This window comes from Gnatocerus cornutus, chromosome 1, assembly GCF_029298725.1.
Source record: "Gnatocerus cornutus isolate USDA-ARS CGAHR chromosome 1, icGnaCorn1.1, whole genome shotgun sequence".
Taxonomy (NCBI): domain Eukaryota; kingdom Metazoa; phylum Arthropoda; class Insecta; order Coleoptera; family Tenebrionidae; genus Gnatocerus; species Gnatocerus cornutus.
Window position 1 is genome coordinate 7822799 of NC_142233.1, and position 24236 is coordinate 7847034.

The following is a 24236-nucleotide window of genomic DNA, read 5'->3' on the forward strand; positions in this document are numbered from 1 at the left end:
GCTTACAACGAGTTTTAATTAAAAAAAATCAAAATTATTTTAAGTTAAACTTTAAAATAAAAATTATTAAAATGAGTTCTCTTTGCTCTAGAATTTTACAATTTTTGGCTGTTAATAAACGATGAAAAAGTAATGATAATCTGAAATCTTATTGTTGTAGCGTAAAAACTGCCAAAGCTACAAATTTTAATTAAAAAAAAAATTTTTAGGTTAGACTTCAAAATAAAAATTTCTAAAATGGGTTATCTTTGCTCTAGAATTTTACAATTAAGCACAATTAATAAACGATGGAAAAATAGTGAAGTCTCTAAATCTCATTGCTGCAGCATTAAAACTGCCAAAGCTACGAGTTTTAATTAACAAAAATCAAAATTATTTTAGGTTAAACTTCAAAATAAAAATTATTAAAATGAGTTCTCTTTGCTCTAGAATTTTACAATTTTTGGCTGTTAATAAACGATGAAAAAGTAATGACGATTCGAAATCTTATTGCTGTAGCGTGAAAACTGCCAAAGCTACAAATTTTAATAAAAAAAACAAAATTTTAGGTTAGACTTTAAAATAAAAATTTCTAAAATGGGTTATCTTTGCTCTAGAATTTTACAATTTTTTTCAGATAATACACGATGAAAAGTAATGATGTTCCGAGATCTCATTGTTGTAGTGTAAAAACTGCCAAAACTACAAATTTTAAGTTTGACTACAAAATAAAAATTTCTAAAATGGGTTTTTTTTGCTCTAGCATTTTACACTTTTTTCCAGTTAATAAACGATGTAAAAGTAGTGATGTCCCTAAATTTCATTGCTGTACCGTTAAAACTGGCAAAGTTACGAATTTTAATGGCAAAAATTCAAAATTTTTGGACTGATTTTAAAACAAAAATTTCTAAAATAAGTTTCTTTTCTTTTCTTTTCTAGAATTTTACATTTTAGCACAATTATTTGACGACGAAAAAGTTGTTTCAATGCTGCAGCTGAATCTAAAATTTCCATTTTACTTATCAAATTACTATTACTCTCAATATGCTAAATTATAGAGTCAAAAAAAACTATTTTTAATTTTTTTATTTTTTGCTAAGACATTAAATATTTCATACTAAAACTCGCTCCCACAATTTTAGTACTATAGCTGTAAAATTTGGTCAGATTCCAACATTACAACAATTCACATTTTTACTCTTAAATCTTGTAATTTTGTATCCAATATTTCATTACATTACACTTTAAAGAGAAGAGTTCCAATCAAAACCAAATGTAACATTTAACTTGTTCTTCAGCTCTTCCGTAAAACGAATATATTCTTCATCACCAAAAGAAGTCATATCAATATGAAAATTCCTCAAACTTGGGATATTTTGTACAATTTTCTCAGCATTGAAGGAGCGGATCTGATTCATACTTAAATCCAACGTCGTCAAACGCGGCAGTCTTTTAAACTCATCCCAAGTTAGATCAGTGATGTTACAATTAGCCAGACTCAGCTTTTCCAATTTCACGTTCTTCGTCAACAAATTCCCAGGGAAATTCTTTTGCACTACTTGCTGACGGACTGAAACCTGAAGAACTTTCAAGTTTACCATAGAAAGCATCAGTTTGGAATTCGGTAGTGGCGCACTCGGGTAAAATTAATTTTTCTAAGGACTGAAGATTTTTGAAAAATTCTCTTTTCAAGGGTTTAAATTCCAGCCGATCCAAGTCGAGAACTTTGAGATGTGGTAAGTTTTGGAAAGCTTCCAGCGGCAGGTCGGTAGACTCAAAGGAGTTCAAAGAGAGCTCTTCTAAGTTCTCGCAATTGAACGCGTCTTTATTCAATGTGAAATTTTCTTGTGGTTTGAAACGAAGAGTGAATTTCTTGAGCGTTGGAGATGAACAGACTTTTGATTCGACATCTTCCAAATCGGCGAAACCAAGAGAAAGGTGTTCGACTTTTTTTAAATTGTGGTAAAGTCAAGTTCTCTTTCAAATGTGACAGGTCGATTTTGTCTGCCTTCATTGTATTTGTTCACTTCTACATTAAGAAAATGAAAATTTCGAGTTTGAACTACCTAAGATCGATTTTTAAGGTAAAAAATTGCGAGAAAAACGATTTCAAAATAGGTTTTTTTATATTTACCATAATTCCGAAGATATCGGGGAAAATCGTTTCCGGAGCTTCAAAGTTTTGGTCCTCTGACGTTAAGCCGAAATTTTAAACGACTCTACCTCAGTTATTTGTTGACTGACAAAAATACAAAAGTGGTTTTGGATTCAGCGCAAAATTCAAAATTCCTTACAGCTTAAATTTCCTCAACAAATAACGTTATTTGGTAAAAAAAATGTAGTAAATACCTTCACAGGTAGGTTCAATTACATCCAAGCAAGTTTTGAATATTTTCATTTAAAATTTATCTAAATTACTCGCTGACTTTCTATTTATTTATTGTCAATTTTTACTTCAAAATTTTCCTTCAACACTTATCTAGGTGTGTCTTACTTTATCAATAAATTATTGATAATAAATAAGAATTGGATATAAATAGCTTTAATACAGTAAAACGGTTCATAAAGTTTTATCGCAACGTGCTAAAAAACGTCTCCAAAAGTGAACTTTTTTTACTTTTTTGCATCGAAACATTTTTGTAGTCTTTATGAGTTCTCCAAGTGATAGAAGATTGTTAAAGGTAAGCTTTACATTAATTATTATGACTTATTTTTTACGTTCTTTGGTGCCTTTTGAATTTCCTTCACACAAAATTGTCGGCGAAAAATACGAGTATTAATGTTTTCCTCGTTATAAATAAGCTGGCAACAGACCTATTTTGACGAAATTTGATGTAAAGTCATACTGATAACGATAAGATAGATAAATAACGATAAATAAGCTTTTATAGTTTCTGAATCTGAAATTTTGTACAAACATGTCCAAAAGCGATAAAAGTCGACAAACATCTCAACTAGAATCGGATTACACTGAAGCCTGATTTACAAAAGGTTTTTTGAAATGTCAAAATTTTTCTTACTCGGAGTATCAAATTTTTTTAAAGATTATCTAACTTTTGTAACTGGGTGGAGTAAGTCTCAGAATGAATTTGCACCAAATTTCAAAATTGTTGTCCAGTTAATAACTTATTTACAAAAGTTTTACAAATTGTCAACATTTTTTACCCTGCATATCAAAAATTTTAAATTACAAGTAATACAAAATTATAGGCGAGAATTTTTAGTATTAACTTTTTATCGTTATAAAAATTTGCCAATAGACCTATTCTGGCGAAATTTGATGTAATGTAATGTAACGTAATGATGACATAACACTGATAAGATAACTTTTTCTAGTTTCAAATGAGACCATAAACGATATAAAATTTCGTACAAACATGTCTAAAGACGAGAAAAGCCAACCAAATTTTCAACCGGAGTCGGATTGCACTGATCAACCTGAGGTAAGTGTTTTTGCTTTTTTCACAATTTCTGCTCCTAAAATGCAATGCATTTTGTACATTTTCAGTTTTTCTCTACACGACCAGGGACAACCAATTTTGGTACTGACTATGAAATTCTTACCGTTGCAGACTTCGCTTTGAAATTGGCCACAAACGAAAAAGTCCAAAACTTCAAGATTTCGTCAAACCATAAAGAATATGGTGACTTTGATGACATTGTTGTTAAAGTCAAGACAGGAAGTGTGGATGAAACGTTAGCGTTCCAGTTGAAGCACATCAACAAAGGCACTTTGGCCCTGAAGGAGCTTGAGAAAGCAACAGGCAATTTTAGCATTAAGAAATATTTTCATTCATTTAAAGAAGTGAAGGAAAACTGTGACAAATTTATTTTGTACACCAATCTTAAATTTAACGCTGACGACTCAACGCGGCTAACAATCGATGGTGAAAATTTTACAGTTGGTGTAAAAAAAATAATTTTGGATGATATATGTAAAACTTTTAGTTCCACAGAACATTGTTACCAATTTTATGTTGACAGTGATTCTTCTACTTCAAATAATGGCGGTACAGTTGAAGAATACAAAAAGTTCTTCCAAAAATTTTTTCTTTATGCTAACCAAACAAATGTATATCAAACTAAAACATGCGTATCTGATTATTTCAAAAACGATTTCGAGGCTACTCAAACACATGCCAACAGTTATATTCAGTTTATAGCCGACTGGACAAAATCTGGAAACACGAAAGAGAAGTTAAATAAAGATTGGATTAAATCTGTAATTCTCTTGCAACTTCTCTCTTCTAAATTTAAATTATTGCATTTTAATGATGTTTGTAGTGGAAGTGAAGAGAAAATTCAAGTTTTAAAAACGGCATTTAACATGTTCAATATTGTTTATTTAAAAAACGATTCTTATGAAAAATTAAAAAAATTGTGGCGTGCTACCAAAAGCCAAATACACAATTTAGAAGAAGTCAGAATTTTAATCAAAAAATATCAGCTAGACCAAAAAGTGTTTAACAGTTTGGATGATCTTGAGAATGAAACATTAAATAAATTATTTTGGTTGCAACGTAAATGTCCGCTGGTTATAGAAGCCGACGATGACTTCATTTACAATGCGATCAAGTTATGTCTGCATCAAAATTATATTTTATTAGGAGATCAAGTTCAAATCGAAAAATTATCAGAAAAAGTTAAAATTTTCAAAAATTTATCTCAAGTTGAAGCGCACACAGATTTATTTGGCACAATAACTAAAATCTTTACGTGTTCGATTCAAGGTAAAAATGAAATTAGTTTGGACGAACTATGCAAAAAAATAAAAACCTTCCCTGAAATGATTGAGAGTGACGATCTAGTCGAAATGTTAAACGGTCCCTTAAATTTAGGCGGTGAAAAGGAGATTTTTAGCTTTCCGTATGTTCCCAGATATTTATTGAGACACGTTGTTGATATTAACTATTTAGAAAATATTGAGGACAAAACGGTTGTGATCATTGACAATGTAAAAGACATCGAAGGTCTAAGAAGCAAATTTAGCCGTCATAACTTTGTCAAAATTGGTACTCAAAATGATGACTCCGTTTCAGCAAATATTAATTCAAAATTTCTTGTCTACTTTTCTGAAAATGAATGTTGTACTCAGCACTTCAAAATACTTTCCCAAAAAAATAAAAAAACTGAAATTTGCCACCATTTAAGGTGGTTAAACGACAATTGTCTCGAATGGATTCGTACTAAGGGCGACATTAATCAGTTACAAAATCATAAATTGTCAACTTCCGATCGTTTGGAGGAAACAATGTTGTGGTCGCAAAAAAAAGAAAATAACATTAATTTGATAGTGGGCGATCCAGGAATGGGAAAATCAGAATTAATGAAAAGTTTCAAAAACCAAACTCTCTCAAATGTTTGGACGATTGTAATTGACCCAAATGATATTTTTAATTTTTTTGAAACAAGTAAAGACCACAGTTCCAATAGATTTTTAACTTTCATAACAACGGAAAAAGTTAAGCATTTGAGTCTCCGGGATAAACAAATTTTTGAGATGTCTGCGAAACAAGGCAATGTCATCTTTGTTTGGGATGCACTGGACGAAATTGATACCGAAAAAGTTGGAACTGTGGGTGACATAATTTTAGAGATTTCTAAAAAAAGTTGGTCTCAGTGGGTCACAGCACGTAGTCATTTGCAACGATCTTTGGAACTCAAATTTAATGTTTTGTCTCGAAATCTTACTCAATTTGACATAGAAGAACAGAATGAGTACATTCGCGATCGTCTTAAAAGTGTCATTTCCATCGACAAACTCGAATCAATTATTGAACAAATGCAGACTTCTGTTGTTCTGGTCGAGAAAAATAACATTCTGGGGGTGCCGTTGCTACTCTACATGATGACGGAACTGATAAAGAACGACAGCAAACTTGATTTATTCAGTGGAGGGTTTTTACTTAACAATTTGTATCATCATTTCTTTGAGCAGAAACTTGAAGTGTTTTATACAGAAAAACTCGGTCATAGTTTGACAAATCATAATTCAAAACTACAGTTTAATAAGTGGATAAAACAACAAATGATAACACATTCAAAATTCGCTTTGAAATTGCTTTTCCCAAAGGAAATATTAACACAATTGAACGTCGAATGTGACGTGGATAGTAAAGACAACCTTAGCATTGGTTTAATTGTGGACAACCAGAACAACACTTCTTCTTTCTCTCACTTGTCATTCGCAGAATATTTAGTCGCATTGTATTTTTCGGAAAATGTGGATAAAAAAGATTTCTTTAAATCCATCCTATTTGAAGAAAAATACAACAACGTCCGTTTCTTCTTTGATTTACTTTCGGCAAAAGATTCTCCGGCTCATGTCGCGGTTTTGTACAGAAATTTAGATTTATTGAAAACATGTAAAAATGATATTGCAACCTGTAAGGATCAACATGGTCGAAATTTATTGCATTTGGTTTGTTCTTGGGGGCAAAGACATCCTCACTTTAAGGTGGAAAATGTGAACGGGGCGTATATTGTAGATCATGATTATCGGTTTAGTAGTTCCCCAGAAACTGTCGAGTATTCAGAAATGTTAGACTTCTTGTTAAACAAATGTAATAATCGCGAAGTTGATGATTTATTTGGAATGACACCGTTGGAGTATGCACAACAAACTACCTCTTTAATAGCTGAAGTCAAACTGAGAAGAATTCAACGGAACAATCTGTCACATCTTAATTTAAACTACGTGAGCAATATTTTGTATTGTTCGGCAAAATTCGGGTACATGGAAGCATTCGAATTGTTCATCTGCGGTAATACAAATTTAGTTGATGTCAGAAATATCGACAACTGGACTCTGCTTTTAGTAGCAATTAATAATAAACATTTTGATATTGGAAAACATCTGTTATCCTCTGGTGCGAAAGTTAATGTTGCTACCACCGAAGATGGATTTACACCACTTCTTTTCGCCATTGTGCACGGAAATAACGAAATTATAAAAGATTTACTTAGGCGAGGAGCGGACATTAATCAAGCGATGAATAATGGTGCCTCTCCGCTTTACATTGCTTGCCTGAAAAAACAAAATGAAACTGTACGTCTTTTACTTGACAACGGGGCGGACATTCATCAAACGCCGAATGATGGTACCTCCTCGCTGTTCATTGCTTGCCTAAATGGACAAAATGAAACTGTACGTCTTTTACTGGATAACGGGTCGGACATTCATCAGGCGACGAATGATGGCTTTTTCCCGCTTTACATTGCTTGCCAAACGGGACAAAATGAAACCGTACGTCTTTTGCTGGTCAACGGGGCGAACATTAATCAAGCGATGAATATGGGTGCTTCCCCGCTTTACATCGCTTGCCAAATGGGTCAAAATGAAATTGTGCGTCTTTTGCTGGACAACGGAGCGGACATTCATCAAACGACGAATGATGGTTTCTTTCCGCTTTACATTGCTTGCCAAGAGGGACAAAATGAAACTGTGCGTCTTTTACTGAACAACGGGGAGGACATTAATCAAACGACAAATGATGGTGTCTCCCCGCTTCACATTGCTTGCTTCAAGGAACAAATTGCAACCGTACGTCTTTTACTGAACAACGGGGCGGACATTCATCAAACGACGAATGATGGTGCCTCCCCGCTTTACATTGCCTGCCAAAAAGGACAAAATGAAACTGTACGTCTTCTACTGGACAACGGGGCGGAAATTAATCAAGCGACGAATGATGGTGTCTCTCTGCTTTACATTGCTTGCCAAAAAGGACAAAATGAAACTGTGCGTCTTTTACTGGATAACGGGGCGGACATTCATCAGGCGACGAATGATCGCTTTTTCCCGCTTTACATTGCTTGCCAAACGGGACAAAATGAAACCGTACGTCTTTTACTAGACAACGGGGCGGACATTAATCAAGCGGCGAATGATGGTGCCTCCCCGCTTTACGTTGCTGCCAAGAGGGACAAAATGAAACTGTCCGTCTTTTACTGGACAACGGGGCGGACATTCATCAAACGAATAAAAATGGTGCCTCCCCGCTTAACATTGCTCGCCAAAAGAGACAAAATGAAACTGTACGTATTTTACTGGACAACGGGGCGGACGTCAATCAAGCAACTAATTATGGTATCAGTCCGCTTTGGGATTGCATACCTAAAGAGACACCGTAGCATTTTCTATACATATGTTACTAGATCATGGTGCAGAATTTAGGTATCTCCAAACTTTTTGCAAAATATTGAAAGGATGTTTAACCTCCACATATTTTATTTGTTTTTTATTGGGGTTTTTGTTTCTGAACGATACGAGACGAAGTGATAAGTGACAAGGAAAAAAATACAAATTTCAAATGCAAAAGACAAAGACGACTTATATTTATTGTTTTGAGAAACAAAATCGCACCCTATGTTTTTCTATAGCCGATTTTTCTGATTTAAAAAAAATTTAAATGCTTGAGAATTAATTTTTTACTGGTATTTTCATTCTAAGGCTCATCTTACATTTTAGCACTCTGTTTGCTTCTCTATTACGATTTTTGGTAGCATTTTTCATTTTTTAATTAATAATATAAGGTGTTAATACTTCGTCACTTTTATATTTATATCTAAATAATAGTTAATAATTATTATATTAAATATTTATTATATTATATTAATTATTATAATTAATAATTATTATTTACTGCTTCAATTGTATATTGAATAAGCCGATGAGTGACATAAGTGGCTATTTGGAAAGCTTCGAATGTTAAAATAACTCATTTATATCATAAATGCATTTGTCATAATATCCATTACCTTATTTCAGATTAAATAAATACATATGTACTTATAGTGTACTATGAATATTTTTTTTTATTACTACCATTTAGTTATACAGGGTGTTCAAAAAATGGCGGACCAACTATTCACTACGTGAATCTTCTGATAATAGCTAGTAGCTAAATTTTTTTTTTTAATTATTGAGTGCTTCGTTGGAAATTTACAGCCACTTAAAGAGGCGCTAATTATGGCACAAGTTTTTCGTTATAATGAACTCAAGGTTTACAAAATTCTACTAGAGTTCATGTTTTGGGTGACATTTTCATACTTACAGTTTTTAAATGCCTTAAATGTTGATACAAAACGTTATTTTGCACTTTTAAAATTAAGCTCAAAAGCGCAAGATTAATCTGGCAACATTTCACTTCAAGAATTCAGTAATTAATTGTTGCCTACTGGCTGACAATGATCATTTTTTTTTAGAAAAGCAAAAAATTTTTGGGTGCCACAAACTAGAGAAGTTTATTTCCCTAATGATGTATAATTTTGCTGAATATATCGACACGTGAAGGAAACAGTCGAGAACAAATGGTTCTTATTGTGATTTTTACTGATCAGGTGTTATCAAAGCTTACAACGAGTTTTAATTAAAAAAAATCAAAATTATTTTAAGTTAAACTTTAAAATAAAAATTATTAAAATGAGTTCTCTTTGCTCTAGAATTTTACAATTTTTGGCTGTTAATAAACGATGAAAAAGTAATGATAATCTGAAATCTTATTGTTGTAGCGTAAAAACTGCCAAAGCTACAAATTTTAATTAAAAAAAAAATTTTTAGGTTAGACTTCAAAATAAAAATTTCTAAAATGGGTTATCTTTGCTCTAGAATTTTACAATTAAGCACAATTAATAAACGATGGAAAAATAGTGAAGTCTCTAAATCTCATTGCTGCAGCATTAAAACTGCCAAAGCTACGAGTTTTAATTAACAAAAATCAAAATTATTTTAGGTTAAACTTCAAAATAAAAATTATTAAAATGAGTTCTCTTTGCTCTAGAATTTTACAATTTTTGGCTGTTAATAAACGATGAAAAAGTAATGACGATTCGAAATCTTATTGCTGTAGCGTGAAAACTGCCAAAGCTACAAATTTTAATAAAAAAAACAAAATTTTAGGTTAGACTTTAAAATAAAAATTTCTAAAATGGGTTATCTTTGCTCTAGAATTTTACAATTTTTTTCAGATAATACACGATGAAAAGTAATGATGTTCCGAGATCTCATTGTTGTAGTGTAAAAACTGCCAAAACTACAAATTTTAAGTTTGACTACAAAATAAAAATTTCTAAAATGGGTTTTTTTTGCTCTAGCATTTTACACTTTTTTCCAGTTAATAAACGATGTAAAAGTAGTGATGTCCCTAAATTTCATTGCTGTACCGTTAAAACTGGCAAAGTTACGAATTTTAATGGCAAAAATTCAAAATTTTTGGACTGATTTTAAAACAAAAATTTCTAAAATAAGTTTCTTTTCTTTTCTTTTCTAGAATTTTACATTTTAGCACAATTATTTGACGACGAAAAAGTTGTTTCAATGCTGCAGCTGAATCTAAAATTTCCATTTTACTTATCAAATTACTATTACTCTCAATATGCTAAATTATAGAGTCAAAAAAAACTATTTTTAATTTTTTTATTTTTTGCTAAGACATTAAATATTTCATACTAAAACTCGCTCCCACAATTTTAGTACTATAGCTGTAAAATTTGGTCAGATTCCAACATTACAACAATTCACATTTTTACTCTTAAATCTTGTAATTTTGTATCCAATATTTCATTACATTACACTTTAAAGAGAAGAGTTCCAATCAAAACCAAATGTAACATTTAACTTGTTCTTCAGCTCTTCCGTAAAACGAATATATTCTTCATCACCAAAAGAAGTCATATCAATATGAAAATTCCTCAAACTTGGGATATTTTGTACAATTTTCTCAGCATTGAAGGAGCGGATCTGATTCATACTTAAATCCAACGTCGTCAAACGCGGCAGTCTTTTAAACTCATCCCAAGTTAGATCAGTGATGTTACAATTAGCCAGACTCAGCTTTTCCAATTTCACGTTCTTCGTCAACAAATTCCCAGGGAAATTCTTTTGCACTACTTGCTGACGGACTGAAACCTGAAGAACTTTCAAGTTTACCATAGAAAGCATCAGTTTGGAATTCGGTAGTGGCGCACTCGGGTAAAATTAATTTTTCTAAGGACTGAAGATTTTTGAAAAATTCTCTTTTCAAGGGTTTAAATTCCAGCCGATCCAAGTCGAGAACTTTGAGATGTGGTAAGTTTTGGAAAGCTTCCAGCGGCAGGTCGGTAGACTCAAAGGAGTTCAAAGAGAGCTCTTCTAAGTTCTCGCAATTGAACGCGTCTTTATTCAATGTGAAATTTTCTTGTGGTTTGAAACGAAGAGTGAATTTCTTGAGCGTTGGAGATGAACAGACTTTTGATTCGACATCTTCCAAATCGGCGAAACCAAGAGAAAGGTGTTCGACTTTTTTTAAATTGTGGTAAAGTCAAGTTCTCTTTCAAATGTGACAGGTCGATTTTGTCTGCCTTCATTGTATTTGTTCACTTCTACATTAAGAAAATGAAAATTTCGAGTTTGAACTACCTAAGATCGATTTTTAAGGTAAAAAATTGCGAGAAAAACGATTTCAAAATAGGTTTTTTTATATTTACCATAATTCCGAAGATATCGGGGAAAATCGTTTCCGGAGCTTCAAAGTTTTGGTCCTCTGACGTTAAGCCGAAATTTTAAACGACTCTACCTCAGTTATTTGTTGACTGACAAAAATACAAAAGTGGTTTTGGATTCAGCGCAAAATTCAAAATTCCTTACAGCTTAAATTTCCTCAACAAATAACGTTATTTGGTAAAAAAAATGTAGTAAATACCTTCACAGGTAGGTTCAATTACATCCAAGCAAGTTTTGAATATTTTCATTTAAAATTTATCTAAATTACTCGCTGACTTTCTATTTATTTATTGTCAATTTTTACTTCAAAATTTTCCTTCAACACTTATCTAGGTGTGTCTTACTTTATCAATAAATTATTGATAATAAATAAGAATTGGATATAAATAGCTTTAATACAGTAAAACGGTTCATAAAGTTTTATCGCAACGTGCTAAAAAACGTCTCCAAAAGTGAACTTTTTTTACTTTTTTGCATCGAAACATTTTTGTAGTCTTTATGAGTTCTCCAAGTGATAGAAGATTGTTAAAGGTAAGCTTTACATTAATTATTATGACTTATTTTTTACGTTCTTTGGTGCCTTTTGAATTTCCTTCACACAAAATTGTCGGCGAAAAATACGAGTATTAATGTTTTCCTCGTTATAAATAAGCTGGCAACAGACCTATTTTGACGAAATTTGATGTAAAGTCATACTGATAACGATAAGATAGATAAATAACGATAAATAAGCTTTTATAGTTTCTGAATCTGAAATTTTGTACAAACATGTCCAAAAGCGATAAAAGTCGACAAACATCTCAACTAGAATCGGATTACACTGAAGCCTGATTTACAAAAGGTTTTTTGAAATGTCAAAATTTTTCTTACTCGGAGTATCAAATTTTTTTAAAGATTATCTAACTTTTGTAACTGGGTGGAGTAAGTCTCAGAATGAATTTGCACCAAATTTCAAAATTGTTGTCCAGTTAATAACTTATTTACAAAAGTTTTACAAATTGTCAACATTTTTTACCCTGCATATCAAAAATTTTAAATTACAAGTAATACAAAATTATAGGCGAGAATTTTTAGTATTAACTTTTTATCGTTATAAAAATTTGCCAATAGACCTATTCTGGCGAAATTTGATGTAATGTAATGTAACGTAATGATGACATAACACTGATAAGATAACTTTTTCTAGTTTCAAATGAGACCATAAACGATATAAAATTTCGTACAAACATGTCTAAAGACGAGAAAAGCCAACCAAATTTTCAACCGGAGTCGGATTGCACTGATCAACCTGAGGTAAGTGTTTTTGCTTTTTTCACAATTTCTGCTCCTAAAATGCAATGCATTTTGTACATTTTCAGTTTTTCTCTACACGACCAGGGACAACCAATTTTGGTACTGACTATGAAATTCTTACCGTTGCAGACTTCGCTTTGAAATTGGCCACAAACGAAAAAGTCCAAAACTTCAAGATTTCGTCAAACCATAAAGAATATGGTGACTTTGATGACATTGTTGTTAAAGTCAAGACAGGAAGTGTGGATGAAACGTTAGCGTTCCAGTTGAAGCACATCAACAAAGGCACTTTGGCCCTGAAGGAGCTTGAGAAAGCAACAGGCAATTTTAGCATTAAGAAATATTTTCATTCATTTAAAGAAGTGAAGGAAAACTGTGACAAATTTATTTTGTACACCAATCTTAAATTTAACGCTGACGACTCAACGCGGCTAACAATCGATGGTGAAAATTTTACAGTTGGTGTAAAAAAAATAATTTTGGATGATATATGTAAAACTTTTAGTTCCACAGAACATTGTTACCAATTTTATGTTGACAGTGATTCTTCTACTTCAAATAATGGCGGTACAGTTGAAGAATACAAAAAGTTCTTCCAAAAATTTTTTCTTTATGCTAACCAAACAAATGTATATCAAACTAAAACATGCGTATCTGATTATTTCAAAAACGATTTCGAGGCTACTCAAACACATGCCAACAGTTATATTCAGTTTATAGCCGACTGGACAAAATCTGGAAACACGAAAGAGAAGTTAAATAAAGATTGGATTAAATCTGTAATTCTCTTGCAACTTCTCTCTTCTAAATTTAAATTATTGCATTTTAATGATGTTTGTAGTGGAAGTGAAGAGAAAATTCAAGTTTTAAAAACGGCATTTAACATGTTCAATATTGTTTATTTAAAAAACGATTCTTATGAAAAATTAAAAAAATTGTGGCGTGCTACCAAAAGCCAAATACACAATTTAGAAGAAGTCAGAATTTTAATCAAAAAATATCAGCTAGACCAAAAAGTGTTTAACAGTTTGGATGATCTTGAGAATGAAACATTAAATAAATTATTTTGGTTGCAACGTAAATGTCCGCTGGTTATAGAAGCCGACGATGACTTCATTTACAATGCGATCAAGTTATGTCTGCATCAAAATTATATTTTATTAGGAGATCAAGTTCAAATCGAAAAATTATCAGAAAAAGTTAAAATTTTCAAAAATTTATCTCAAGTTGAAGCGCACACAGATTTATTTGGCACAATAACTAAAATCTTTACGTGTTCGATTCAAGGTAAAAATGAAATTAGTTTGGACGAACTATGCAAAAAAATAAAAACCTTCCCTGAAATGATTGAGAGTGACGATCTAGTCGAAATGTTAAACGGTCCCTTAAATTTAGGCGGTGAAAAGGAGATTTTTAGCTTTCCGTATGTTCCCAGATATTTATTGAGACACGTTGTTGATATTAACTATTTAGAAAATATTGAGGACAAAACGGTTGTGATCATTGACAATGTAAAAGACATCGAAGGTCTAAGAAGCAAATTTAGCCGTCATAACTTTGTCAAAATTGGTACTCAAAATGATGACTCCGTTTCAGCAAATATTAATTCAAAATTTCTTGTCTACTTTTCTGAAAATGAATGTTGTACTCAGCACTTCAAAATACTTTCCCAAAAAAATAAAAAAACTGAAATTTGCCACCATTTAAGGTGGTTAAACGACAATTGTCTCGAATGGATTCGTACTAAGGGCGACATTAATCAGTTACAAAATCATAAATTGTCAACTTCCGATCGTTTGGAGGAAACAATGTTGTGGTCGCAAAAAAAAGAAAATAACATTAATTTGATAGTGGGCGATCCAGGAATGGGAAAATCAGAATTAATGAAAAGTTTCAAAAACCAAACTCTCTCAAATGTTTGGACGATTGTAATTGACCCAAATGATATTTTTAATTTTTTTGAAACAAGTAAAGACCACAGTTCCAATAGATTTTTAACTTTCATAACAACGGAAAAAGTTAAGCATTTGAGTCTCCGGGATAAACAAATTTTTGAGATGTCTGCGAAACAAGGCAATGTCATCTTTGTTTGGGATGCACTGGACGAAATTGATACCGAAAAAGTTGGAACTGTGGGTGACATAATTTTAGAGATTTCTAAAAAAAGTTGGTCTCAGTGGGTCACAGCACGTAGTCATTTGCAACGATCTTTGGAACTCAAATTTAATGTTTTGTCTCGAAATCTTACTCAATTTGACATAGAAGAACAGAATGAGTACATTCGCGATCGTCTTAAAAGTGTCATTTCCATCGACAAACTCGAATCAATTATTGAACAAATGCAGACTTCTGTTGTTCTGGTCGAGAAAAATAACATTCTGGGGGTGCCGTTGCTACTCTACATGATGACGGAACTGATAAAGAACGACAGCAAACTTGATTTATTCAGTGGAGGGTTTTTACTTAACAATTTGTATCATCATTTCTTTGAGCAGAAACTTGAAGTGTTTTATACAGAAAAACTCGGTCATAGTTTGACAAATCATAATTCAAAACTACAGTTTAATAAGTGGATAAAACAACAAATGATAACACATTCAAAATTCGCTTTGAAATTGCTTTTCCCAAAGGAAATATTAACACAATTGAACGTCGAATGTGACGTGGATAGTAAAGACAACCTTAGCATTGGTTTAATTGTGGACAACCAGAACAACACTTCTTCTTTCTCTCACTTGTCATTCGCAGAATATTTAGTCGCATTGTATTTTTCGGAAAATGTGGATAAAAAAGATTTCTTTAAATCCATCCTATTTGAAGAAAAATACAACAACGTCCGTTTCTTCTTTGATTTACTTTCGGCAAAAGATTCTCCGGCTCATGTCGCGGTTTTGTACAGAAATTTAGATTTATTGAAAACATGTAAAAATGATATTGCAACCTGTAAGGATCAACATGGTCGAAATTTATTGCATTTGGTTTGTTCTTGGGGGCAAAGACATCCTCACTTTAAGGTGGAAAATGTGAACGGGGCGTATATTGTAGATCATGATTATCGGTTTAGTAGTTCCCCAGAAACTGTCGAGTATTCAGAAATGTTAGACTTCTTGTTAAACAAATGTAATAATCGCGAAGTTGATGATTTATTTGGAATGACACCGTTGGAGTATGCACAACAAACTACCTCTTTAATAGCTGAAGTCAAACTGAGAAGAATTCAACGGAACAATCTGTCACATCTTAATTTAAACTACGTGAGCAATATTTTGTATTGTTCGGCAAAATTCGGGTACATGGAAGCATTCGAATTGTTCATCTGCGGTAATACAAATTTAGTTGATGTCAGAAATATCGACAACTGGACTCTGCTTTTAGTAGCAATTAATAATAAACATTTTGATATTGGAAAACTTCTGTTATCCTCTGGTGCGAAAGTTAATGTTGCTACCACCGAAGATGGATTTACACCACTTCTTTTCGCCATTCTGCACGGAAATAACGAAATTATAAAAGATTTACTTAGGCGTGGAGCGGACATTCATCAAGCGATGAATAATGGTGCCTCCCCGCTTTACCTTGCTTGCGAAATGGGACAAAATGAAACTGTACGTCTTTTACTGGACAACGGGGCGGACATTCATCAAACGAATAAAAATGGTGCCTCCCCCCTTTACATTGCATGCGAAATAGGACAAAATGAAACTGTACGTTTTTTACTGGACAACGGGGCGGACATTAATCAAGCAATGAATGATGGTGCCTCTCCGCTTTACGTTGCTTGCCACATGGGACAAAATGAAACTGTACGTCTTTTACTGGACAACGGGGCGGACATTAATCAAGCAATGAATGATGGTGCCTCTCCGCTTTACATTGCCTGCCAAAAAGGACAAAATGAAACTGTACGTCTTTTACTGGACAACGGGGCGGACATTCATCAAGCGGCGAATGATGGTGCCTCCCCGCTTTACATTGCTTGCCAAGAGGGACAAATTGAAACTGTACGTCTTTTACTGGACAACGGGGCGGACATTCATCAAGGGATGAATGATGGTGCCTCCCCGCTTTACATTGCTTGCCAAGAGGGACAAATTGAAACTGTACGTTTTTTACTGGACAACGGGGCGGACATTCATCAAGCGACGAATGATGGTGCCTCCCCGCTTTACATTGCTTGCCAAGAGGGACAAAATGAAACTGTCCGTCTTTTACTGGACAACGGGGCGGACATTCATCAAGCGGCGAATGATGGTGCCTCCCCGCTTTACATTGCTTGCGAAATGCGACAAAATGAAACTGTATGTCTTTTAGTGGACAACGGGGCGGACATTAATCAAGCGAAGAATGATGGTGTCTCCCCGCTTTACATTGCTTGCCAAGAGGGACAAATTGAAACCGTACGTCTTTTACTGGACAACGGGGCGGACATTCATCAAGCGACGAATGATGGTGCCTCCCCGCTTTACATTGCTTGCCAAGAGGGACAAATTGAAACTGTACGTCTTTTACTGGACAACGGGGCGGACATTCATCAAGGGATGAATGATGGTGCCTCCCCGCTTTACATTGCTTGCGAAATGCGACAAAATGAAACTGTATGTCTTTTACTGGACAACGGGGCGGACATTAATCAAGCGAGGAATGATGGTGTCTCCCCGCTTTACATTGCTTGCTTTAAGGAACAAATTGAAACCGTACGTCTTTTACTGGACAACGGGGCGGACATTCATAAAGCGAATAAAAATGGTGCCTCCCCGCTTTACATTGCTTGCCAAGAGGGACAAAATGAAACTGTCCGTCTTTTACTGGACAACGGGGCGGACATTCATCAAGCGGCGAATGATGGTGCCTCCCCGCTTTACATTGCTTGCCAAGAGGGACAAATTGAAACTGTACGTCTTTTACTGGACAACGGGGCGGACATTAATCAAGCGAAGAATGATAGTGTCTTCCCGCTTTACATTGCTTGCTTTAAGGAACAAATTGAAACCGTACGTCTTTTACTGGACAACGGGGCGGACATTCATCAAACAAATAGAAATGGTGCTTCCCCGCTTAACATTGCTCGCCAAAAGGGACAAAATGAAATTGTACGTATTTTACTAGACAACGGGGCGGACGTCAATCAAGCAACTAATTATGGTATCAGTCCGCTTTGAGATTGCATACCTACAGAGACACCGTAGCATTTTCTATATGTTACTAGATCATGGTGCAGAATTTAGAATCTCCAAACCTTTTGCAAAATATTGAAAGGATGTTTAACCTTCACATATTTTATTTGTTTTTATTGAGGTTTTTGTTTCTGAACGATACGAGACGCAGTGATAAGTGACAAGGTAAAAAATACAAATTTCAAATGCAAAAGACAAAGACGACTATATTTTATCACTGCCGATATTTATTGTTTCAAGAAACAAAATCGCACCCTATGTTTTTCTATGGCCGATTTTTCTGATTTAAAAAGAAATGTAAATGCTTGTCTTAGGAATTAATTTATTTACTGGTACTTTCATTCTAACGCTCATCTTACATTTTTGGCACTCTGTTTGCTTCTCTTTTACGGTTTTTGGTAGCACTTTTCATTTTTTAATTTACCGTAATATAGGTGTTTATGCTCGTCATTTTTATTTTTATATCTAAATAATAATTAATAATTATTATACAAGGTGTTTATAAATGTTTCTAGCATCAATGGAGGCTCTGGGATTCTTGTCGTACACCATTTTGCCGCTTTGTTTTCATAGTGAATATGACTATCTTGAAAATTATTTATAATGTTATTTACGTCAATGACGTTTCAGTTACAGTTTTGTGTCCAAATTTTTTGATTTTCAGGTTTTAAACCACAACAAGAACAGTTTATTTCTCAAAACTTACTTTGCTCCATGTTTGAGGTTAACTGAAAATGTCAGTTGAAAAATCGAAACCCACATTTGTAATGAGCGGCAAATTTCTTTGACATTCCATAGCCACCCTTGATGCTAGAAACATTTATAAACACCTTGTATTTAATATTATTATAATTATTATAATTAATAATTATTATTTACTTCTTTATTTGTATATTGAATAAGCCGATGAGTGACATACGTGGCTATTTGGAAAGCTTCGAATGTTAAAATAACTCATTTATACCATAAATGCATTTGTCATAATGTCCATTACCTTATTTCAGATTAAATAAATATGTACTTATAGTGTATGAATTAATTTTTTTTATTACGACCATTTAGTTATATGTTGATGACGTAGTTATGAAATTCATCGCGGGCTGTGATTGGCCGAAAATCATTTAGTTATGTTTATTTTGATTATAACTCAATGTTTCAACAATTTATTCTAGTGCACAATGAAAACAACTGTCAGATTTTACTTTGAGAACTAAAAATTCACTAAAGTTATAAGAGTTTTTGTATATTTTGAAGAAGAAAACAGTGTGTAGTGATAGTAGTTCTAACGAATTAATGAGTAGACATAGCGAGCCGCATCCCTAAATCTCTTGCCAAAAAAATTCAAAGTTCATCAGTTAATTTACTCCACCCGCTCGCAAAATCACTCGTGTTGCAAACTCAACTTTGTAAATAAGATGCCTCATTAAGTTTTGAAACTATTGTATATAATGGATATTAGCAAAAAAAAGCGATGTTGATAAAAAAAAGTTGAGTCCAATTCATTGTTTACTAACTTCCAACCCCTGTCTGTTAGGCTTTCTGAAAACCAAGCCACACTTGAACTTGGTACCCGAAGAAAATGTTGGTGAGCAGCAGCCGAGGTTGGAGGAAGACAAGCTTTTCACTATTAGCGCAGTGCTTCAAACTAAACTCACAGTATTTTATTTAATAAATGAAAGGACTGGGTTTCATTTTATACCTGTTATTTTATATTTTAAGTGCAAGTTACAATGACCGATAGAAAAATCTTTTAACCTACACTATACAGTTTGGGGAATTGATACCCGATGAATGGGAACAATTTTAATAAGAAGTGGGAGAGGAATAGTGTCAGTGGGTGGTATTACTCCCCTCAACGCATCTTAGCGACAAAGTTCTCGAAAATTGTAACTCAAATTCATTGAGAAAGACAATGCCTATCATTACTCATAAAAAAGTAAAATTGTTGCATTTTGCATTTGAACGACCAAATCTCTCTAACAGCGAAGAATTACTAAAAGAGCAATCATGTTAACACCTCGTCTTACCAAAAATCATAAAACAATGCCACGACGCATGCATTCGCGCTGATGGGGGTAAATTATTTTTATCTTCCTCGCTCCAATAGCAATTATTGTTTTCTTTGTTGCGCTCATCTATTTGTCCATTAATCGGTCTTGGACTCACCAAAAATTCATGTTTCTTGATGTGTGTGAGAATGAAAGAATGCAAGAATCTCTTTCTCGCTCGGGGTCCCCCACTTTCTATTAAATTTTATTCCATGCATCGGGTGCCAATTCCCCAAACTGTATAACATTACAACTCTAGAGATGAATATACGTGGCGTACTCAAACATGTTATGACGATTACAACTGTTACAACTTTTTGAATCGCTATATCTCTGAAACGGTGGCTTGTAGGAAAAAAAGTGTTAATATAATTTATATATATAATTTTATGATCTACAATTTTAGTTTAAAGCATTTTTATGATAAAACTTACCGTTTCGCTGAAAATCACGAAAAACAAATTTTTTGACCTTTGACCTTGAATAAAAAAATTTCCATACACGGGAATGATGGGGAACTTTCAGGGTTTGTTTATAATTGTATTTTAAACAATTGTACCAAAATTCAGCTTGTTGCAAAATTATGTAACTTTACCCTAGCTTTTTAGTCTAATTTGACCGGACTATACTAAAAATCATAACTTTGACAATTTTACTGTTATAGCAACTAAATTTGAATACATTGCCACTTTTAAGTTGTTTACGTCTTTTACTAAATCGCCAAATTATAAACCCAAATACAGGGTGTTAGGAAACGTTACGGCCATAGAAAAAGGGGTGATAGAGACAGCCGTAAAAAGTAATGTTTCGAAGTTTTTTTCGGGTTTTCTTGAATCGTTTAAGAGCTGGAAGGCTTTGAATGTGACCAACCAGGGAACAATTTGCATAAGGTTACAAAAATTTGAATCAGAGTTACTGAAGGAAATTTTTTGTTTGATGTCAAACTGACAGTTCTTATTTTTTATCAGTGGCGTACTTGTTCCATTTTTGTGGACATCACAAATCAAGTTCGTCAAAACGAAAATGTGTTGGGTTCAATAAAGGAAACATTGTTGCGTCATTTACAAATACGTGTCCAACAAGATGGTGGCCATTTTGAACATCTATTGTAGTGTTGCTTTATTGTCTGTTTTTTGAATAAAATTGCGTTATTGTTTTTCCCTTTTATTGACGCCACTGATTTCAAACTTCAAATGTGACGGAAAAGTGACAAATTATTCGTTTGGTCCGAAAGCTGCTTGGATTTCTGTAAAATTAAAAAATTATTTGACGCCATTCTATTGGTCAACTTTAAAGCCTTGTAGCTTTTTAACTAAAACAAAAAAAATAAAATTAATTGCGGATTCCAAGACAGTTTGCCTTCCTTAATTACCTATTAGTCTATGGCCGTAACGTTACCTAACACCCTGTATACATATTTTAAAAATTCTCATTTCCAGTTGAACTGGAAATTTGCAAAATTTCAATTTTATTCTTGGAGCAATCAAATTAGTAGCAGTGGAAATTTTCGTGCCATAGCTGTCAAATTTGGTTAATTTGCAATTTTTGGGTTTGTTCTTATTTTCACCAAACGGCAAAATTGTGCTACAGAAACAAAAAAAATTGACTTATTGGATCAATTTTAGTGTCAGAAATTGAATTTTTCGCTTGGAAATACAAAATTCTAAAGTTCGTATCTTTGGCGCTATTAATTTGCCATTTAGTGTTAGAGTTACGAATTTTAATAAAATATGTTGGAAATTTTTGGTGCATCTTGGATATAAAAAAAAATTAATTGCGAAATTTGTACTATACATACAGGTGTCTCAAAACTCGTGACCCAGAAAAAAAAGACTTATCGAGGCAACAATTCTAAACCAAAATTTTAAAACAAAAATTCTTTAACTCAAAAAAATTGACAAATTCACGAATTTCACTAAAAATTTTTGGAAATTGGCGGTTCAGCATGGAAATAAAAATTGTAAAATTTGTTTTGTGTCTTTACGATTTCGTAATTTGGTAGAAACAAGAAAAAACTCAAAAATAGCAACTTGCTCGATTTCGAGAGAGTCACAAATTTTAATAAAAAATGTCCGAGCGTTCAAACTACCAAAATTACAGGTTTCATTAAAAAATGCGGTAAAATTCTGATTTGTTCTCAAATAACTCAAATGGTTTGTCTTTTTTGCTCGAAAATTCTCTACTGTAACATATATCTTTAAATTCTCGAAAATGAGAGGTCTTAGAAATAAATATTAAAAATTTGGTTTGACTGTGATCGAACGACGAGTAAAAATTCACTGCCTAGTCGATGACTTATACCACCCAAAATGCAAGAGAAATTCTGTGGTTCCAACGTGACCCAGATTTGGAACCCGTCTAGTCAACGGTACTTTTCATCATAAACTCGTGGCGTGTCGAGCGAAACAGTTGACAGCTGGAACCGCTGCTTCCTTCAGTGTCTCTTGTGAGTACTTTTGAAAGTGAAACTTCTTCGGATGAAACATGACCACCCTCGAATACTCCGAAGAACGCACTCGACTAAAAATCGCGAAAAGATGGAGCGCCCACCGATGCAAATCCTGTCGATTCAAAACGACTTCCTTGTTCTTCATGCTCAACCACGCAAAGCGCCATGAATCGGGGCTCCAAACCTCCACCTGTGAGAAGAGTGCGATTGAGAGCTACCAATGCACGGACTGTGACTGTGACAACCGATTTGACCATCGCCTTCAAGCAACATATTCGAAAACATCATGTTAACCGTGTGGTGTTTGACCCGAGAGTGGGCGTGGCGACGAAGAGTTACTGGTGCAAGTTGTGCAGTTTTGGAACACATTTTAGACTGAAGTGGTTGGAGCACGCATTGAAATGTCACCCGAGTGTCCATGACGACGTCCCAATAAAGCGCACGCACCGGTCAAGCCAATGGTTTCAATGTGATCAGTGCGAGTTTAGAACCTCATCGAACGCAACGTTGAGAGACCACAAGTTGAGAAAACACATGAAAGACGACGAAATTGAATGGTTTTGTTGCGACCAATGCGATACCTACAAAGCCAAAACTAAAAAAGAGCTGAAGATACATGTCTTTCATCGCCATGAAGACAAGAGACAGTTTGAATGTGATCAGTGCGATTACAGAGGTAAAGTCAAAACCGCACTAAAAAAACATAAGTTAAACATACACCCCGAAGACAGCCAGTTGATTAAATGTGATCAATGCGACTTCAAAGCAAAAACCAAGCACAAGATGGGTATGCATAAAAGGCTAGAACATTCAAAAACCCAATTCTTTGAGTGTCACTTCTGTGGTTACAAAACGAGGTTCAAATCCTATATAGGAATTCACATCAAATGCATGCACTCCTCAGCTCGGCCATACAAATGTGACCAATACGATAAAACATTTAAAATAAACAACTCGTTACAACAACACGTATTACACGTACATAATAAGATTAAGCGGTTTGCATGTGACCAGTGCGACTTCAAGACAAAAATAAACTCCTCATTGCGGCTGCACGTGAAGAACAAACACACGCAACTTCAAGACAGTGACTGGTTTAAATGTGACCAATGTGACTACAGATCAAAGACGAAATGGATGGTAAAGAATCACAAAATGAAGCATTTGAAGGATGACGAAGTCAAATGGTTTTCATGTGACCAATTCGAATTCAGGACGAGAATGAAAATATGTCTAAGAAACCACGTGGCAACGCAACATTCCAGCGGGACGTTCGAGTGCGACAAGTGCTCGTTTAAGACCAAGTGTAAATTGTATCTGGAAACACATAATCGTTCTCAACACGCAAAGGAGAGTGAAATTCAGTGGTTCTGGTGTCATCAGTGTGGTCATAAAACGAAGAAAAAAATTAACTTGATAACGCATATTGCACTGCGATATACAGCCCATGATAGAATTAAGTGGTTTGAATGTGAAGACTGTGATTACAAGACGAAATTGAGATGTGGTTTGAAAGTTCACAAAATTAGAAAGCATTCGCCGGTAGAAAAGAAATGAAAAAGTAATCAGAAGAAAAATCTACGTCGTGTTCACTAGGGTGGTTTTGATAGTTTTTACATGTTTTTTGTAAAGTAAATAGGTTTAAGGTGGATTTTTTAATTAAGTAACTTTCAGTTAAATGGTTTTTATTATTTGTTTGAATTGTTACAATAAATACTGAAATAAGACTGCTTTTCGTTTATTTACTCCACCGAAACACTGCTTAAAATGTTCAAAAAAAACTTTTTAACGTTTTTTTTTTTGGCCCCGAA

At 33.7% G+C, this 24236-nt stretch overlaps 2 protein-coding genes and 1 pseudogene across 2 annotated transcripts; all 3 read left to right on the top strand.

The window, feature by feature from the left end:
- Positions 1-2549: 2549 nt before the first annotated feature.
- Positions 2550-8478, top strand: LOC148180168 (uncharacterized). The gene is given in 4 exon segments (XM_088044996.1): positions 2550-2660; positions 3316-3422; positions 3488-7894; positions 7897-8478. Coding segments are annotated over 3 exon segments (4689 nt in total). The 5' UTR covers positions 2550-2660; positions 3316-3356; the 3' UTR covers positions 8113-8478.
- Positions 8479-11881: 3403 nt separating this feature from the next.
- LOC148180169 (uncharacterized) lies at positions 11882-18827 on the top strand. Its single transcript, XM_088032525.1, has 3 exons — positions 11882-11992; positions 12648-12754; positions 12820-18827. Exons 2-3 carry the CDS (start codon positions 12689-12691, stop codon positions 17911-17913), a joined length of 5160 nt encoding a protein of 1719 aa, XP_087888651.1. The 5' UTR covers positions 11882-11992; positions 12648-12688; the 3' UTR covers positions 17914-18827.
- A 3498-nt stretch (positions 18828-22325) lies between these two features.
- On the top strand, positions 22326-23982 carry LOC148180170 (uncharacterized; annotated as a pseudogene).
- Positions 23983-24236: the final 254 nt, after the last annotated feature.

What these genes read in the sequence shown, in the direction of transcription:
- LOC148180169 (XM_088032525.1), top strand. Translation starts at nt 12,689, where the DNA reads ATGTCTAAAGACGAGAAAAGCCAACCAAATTTTCAACCGGAGTCGGAT. An exon ending in ATTGCACTGATCAACCTGAG is followed by an intron (nt 12,755 to 12,819) that starts GTAAGTGTTTTT and finishes GTACATTTTCAG; the next exon opens with TTTTTCTCTACACGACCAGG.